Here is a 4,043-nt window from a genome sequence, read left to right as displayed (position 1 = left end):
GGTTTTAAGTAACAGCTGCTAGCCGCATCATATAACAGTCGTAGTGGATATAGTTCGATAATCTTATAATACGAAGAACTCAATTATATCAAATCTTCATGCTAATATTCTCAGCTGTTAGCTATTATAAGTTTGTTATACGCTGTTATAAAGGCTAATAAAGTGATCAATTAATTGCAAATATGAATAATGTGTGAAGAATTTGAGATGCTTGAGACTTTCAGTTTATTCCCAGTGGATTACTGGGGGCGATTGAGTTGGGAATGTTTTGGTATTGAGGCACATTGAGCTAATACGGATTAGCTCTACTACGAAGAGATTGTAAGGCTAATTAATGTACCCAATTTTCAATAGCTTCTTGTCATGGCCCTGCATCCATGTTTGTATCTATTTTAAATGGTGGTTGTATATTTTAAAACAAGCTGTCTGTCTTGCTCAACTTTCTCTCGTAACCTGCCATTGTGTTGAATACTAATCACTAGATTGGCTGTCAAATGATCTATGAAATAGGTTTATATTTAAGTACATGCAAGTGCTCTGGCATTTTTGCGAACCAAGGTTTCCTAAACAAAGCTCTATGTGATTATCAGTACACTGGATTAGCTGTAATCTCGAAAGATGGGAGTAAATGGAGTGAGTTGCTGTCTCGTGTACCATATCATTGATGCTTCAAAATATAAAACTCACCATTCAAATAATTTGAATCCGTATACCTTTAATTTCCCAAGAGATATTTATCTTCAAGAAAATTCTCAGGAGATATATATTAGATCTCAAAATATATAGAAAGTACTGCATATATTGAACAAGGGGAAAAAAATTAGGACTTTTTTTTTTTGGTATTCCTCAGTCGCACATAACTCAAAACTAGCTCCTCTCTGAAATCGTTGAGGTTCAGTTCAAAGCAGTTCCATTACATCAAAAAAATATTACATAAACTTAAGAAAGAGGGCGCCTCAACAATGAAAGGACGTAAAAACCCTATTCTTTTTTTGTCGTCAGCACTAAGCTCCAAAGCATGCATTTATATTTTCTTGGCATGTGGAGGTTCCCTTTTTTTTTATTTCTTCTGGTGAGGTCCTCTTCTCTTGCGTCTTCTTGACTTCTTCCTGTGAACGGTCTATTACTCGGAGCTAGAGTTCCTATTTCTGTGAGAAGACAAGATGGCATCGATGGCATCCTTCACTTGAGACACATCTGGTGCTTTCCCACCTTGTGCTGGCCAGAACTCATCAGTTGCCAGCACCTATATTAAAAATCAAAGTACTTAGTCTAATGATTTCAAAAATCATACCATTCTCAACTCAGTTTTGTCGATTACCTTCACTTGCAATTGGAGGAACTTAACATAGGTAATGGCTTTCTCTAGCATAGTAACCAAATCAACCTACGGTGAAGAGGTGCTGAAATTTTATTAGTGATGAGATAGGTCATGAAGCCGATGAAATGATTGCGCAAATTGAAATTGTCAAGGAAGATGAGGAGCAAGGTGCACCTTCGAGCCATTGGGCACTAGATCTTGTAGAATCTTGAGCCGTTCGCTGATCCGCTCCCGCCGGTTCTGCACCATGAAATCATCTCTTAATGGAATTTTTCCTACAGTTTGGATGAGGTGCTACTAATTTGATTCTATCCGTATCTATAGTGGAGACATTATAACAACTCATGTATGTAGAAGCTACGGCCCAAAGACTGCATGCCATCCATTTCTGAGGTATTGCATGGTAAGATAACACACCTTCGCTGCAATACTCTGGGGATCCTTGGATGGACCAGGCTTGGCCTTTGTTTTCCTCGTGTTGCCACAGTGCTTCTTGGAGGCTTGCGAATCACCACCCTGAAACAATAACCACGACTGACTTAGAATCTAAACAATGTTTTCTCGTTCATTTGCGAAGCATTAACATGAATTGCTCTAAAATGACCATGAATTCAGTTCATGTCATCTTGCTTCACTCTTCGAATTCTCTGAAAACACTATCGAGCACGATGCAACTCTCAAAAAAAAAAAAGGATCAAAGTACCGTGTAAGGGCGCTTTTGGATGCCATTCTCTTGCTCAGCATTCTCTTGAAGACCATCGTCAGCAGCCAAACCCCGGTATAGCAGCCCGAACTGCTCCTTGCCGGGTCCTTCTTGATCAATGTTTTGGTAGTCACTGCAGAGTGCCGTATCCCCTTGCTCAAAGCTAAGCACCGAAGAGCCCGAGCATGCCCAATGGTCGGCCGCTGCCTTGAAGTTGACGACGGAACGGGCCTCTAGAAGCGAAGCGTCCACTGGCCCGAACACGAAGCTACCGCTCGAGGAGTTGCTGGGATCGGACGACATAGGAACAAGATCCCCAGAGTAGCTCCCAGGGGACTCCGAGCCTTCTCCATCTTCAAGCACCGCGCTGTTGTGGCCCTTGTAGCTGAACACCTGAAGCGAAGAAGGATCCAACCCTTGAAGGGAGGGCCCTCCTCCATGCGCTTTCCCGTAGAGTGAACGGGTTTGCGAGCCTTCTAGTGTTCGCTCCTTGGCGAGGGCCATGGAGAGAGAAAGAGGAAGAACCAACAAGCTAATAAGGATAGACCAGACGAAAGGTGGAAGAAACTAGGGGAGCAACTCCTTAGTCTTTGGGAGATGTCATGTGATTCTTAATTATGCATGGAATAGGACTCTCGCCTCATATATTGCTACTTGTGAGCTTAGATCCATATAAAGACCTTAAAGTATTTATAATACTAGCATGGCGTGAGGCACTTGGCATTTATTTTTTGTGAGGAGTTGTTAGCTGGCATGAATGAATGAAACGAAAAGAGAGGAGAGGACTGCGGAGAGAAGGAAATTAAGATGGGAAGAGAGCGGTGCAGCAGAAGGGTCGCCGGATCTCTCGCATTCCCACGTCTGAGATTCCCATATAAGCGTTCCCTCTCACTTCCTTATCCACGAGCACGTGGCCTTGGAATTCCATTTCGATTTCTTTTTTCCGGGCATCTACTAATTACCTTATGACCCGTTAGATCCTAGACAAGATATTGAAGAGCTTTGAATAAAGGAAATTTATATTTGTTTGTCGCACTAGTATAGAATAGAAATGGGAAATCAGGATGCATGCTTACTGGTCGATCCCATTTTCATTATGTCAGGCCTATGAGCTTCCAATTCATAGGTCATATCTTCCATCTAAGCTATGGCTTAAATACTTTACAGCTAAATGTAATTTCTTTACCACTGTGGTCATTCTGGAAGTTGAATTGTGATTCAGCTCATAACTTGAGCTGCTTCTTTTTTGTGACTCCTGTCATCCTAACTCCACATTTTCATCACAAATAAGACCTAGCCTAGCTAATTGGGCACGCATGAGTTTTGCACTGATAAAGAATGCTCGGGTGAATGTATATTGATGTCATAAAAGATAGGGACAAAAATAGTACAAATTAAAAAAAAAAAAGCATGGTTATAGTACGTACCAGGGTTGCCAAAGTCGTCTAGATCTAATAGTACAGGCATATCGTACCAACTGGCTAGGAATTGGGATAGTTTGGCCTTTTGATCTAATTCCAGGACTGAACTAGGCCACATTGAGTTGAACCAACTAGTTTCACTAGTTTTGAGCAGTTTTGGAGAGTCAATGATGGAACCAGCTCCTCTCCTATAAGTTGGCTTAATTCCAACCCTAGGTGATGTCTCTCCTTACCTCTCTCTCTATCTGTCTATCTCTAGCTTACAAGTATGTAGCCTCGCTAATCCCTTCAACCTCTTTGACTGACCCTGCTAACCCTATCGAGCTCACCTGACACTTATATCATCAAATGGCCATCATTTGCCCGGGCTTCATCGACCTCGCCTTTTGATGACTTCCAGGATTAAGAGGATCTACAATCTGATTGTCGATTCATCCACTACCTACACATCTAGTGGATAATAGATTTAATGATTCTCCGCCAAATTCGCTTTTGAGTACAAAATTAGATTTACATTAGGGATAAAACATTATTGACTCGGACCTCATGTCTTGATAATTCAAAATGATTGGGCTTGCCAGGAGGAACCATCCTCCCT

General features: G+C 41.5%; 1 protein-coding gene across 2 annotated transcripts; it reads right to left on the bottom strand.

Annotated features, from left to right (window-relative positions):
- Positions 1-801: 801 nt before the first annotated feature.
- Positions 802-2,688, bottom strand: LOC103705872 (transcription factor bHLH76-like). Of its 2 annotated transcripts, none has more exons than XM_039134394.1 (5): positions 2,025-2,687; positions 1,739-1,837; positions 1,496-1,561; positions 1,322-1,387; positions 802-1,246 (listed from the first exon to the last, which is right to left on the bottom strand). In XM_039134394.1, the coding sequence occupies exons 1-5, from the start codon at positions 2,526-2,528 to the stop codon at positions 1,124-1,126; spliced, it is 858 nt and encodes a 285-aa protein (XP_038990322.1). In that variant the 5' UTR covers positions 2,529-2,687; the 3' UTR covers positions 802-1,123. The 2 variants fall into 2 exon arrangements, 1 of the variants encoding a protein (XP_038990322.1); XR_005515228.1 differs by having other exon boundaries at positions 1,165-1,246; positions 1,322-1,403; positions 2,025-2,688.
- Between the last annotated feature and the right edge of the window lie 1,355 nt (positions 2,689-4,043).

Source organism: Phoenix dactylifera, chromosome 15 (genome assembly GCF_009389715.1).
Source record: "Phoenix dactylifera cultivar Barhee BC4 chromosome 15, palm_55x_up_171113_PBpolish2nd_filt_p, whole genome shotgun sequence".
Classification (NCBI taxonomy): domain Eukaryota; kingdom Viridiplantae; phylum Streptophyta; class Magnoliopsida; order Arecales; family Arecaceae; genus Phoenix; species Phoenix dactylifera.
This window is presented reverse-complemented; position numbering and strand designations above follow the sequence as displayed.

Excerpts from the sequence above, each read along its gene's own strand:
- LOC103705872 (XM_039134394.1), bottom strand. The coding sequence starts at position 2,528 with ATGGCCCTCGCCAAGGAGCGAACACTAGAAGGCTCGCAAACCCGTTCA. Across the intron at positions 1,562-1,738 it reads CCCAGAGTATTGCAGCGAAG|AACCGGCGGGAGCGGATCAG; the intron begins GTGTGTTATCTT and ends TTCATGGTGCAG. Across the intron at positions 1,247-1,321 it reads TCCTCCAATTGCAAGTGAAG|GTGCTGGCAACTGATGAGTT; the intron begins GTAATCGACAAA and ends TTTTTAATATAG.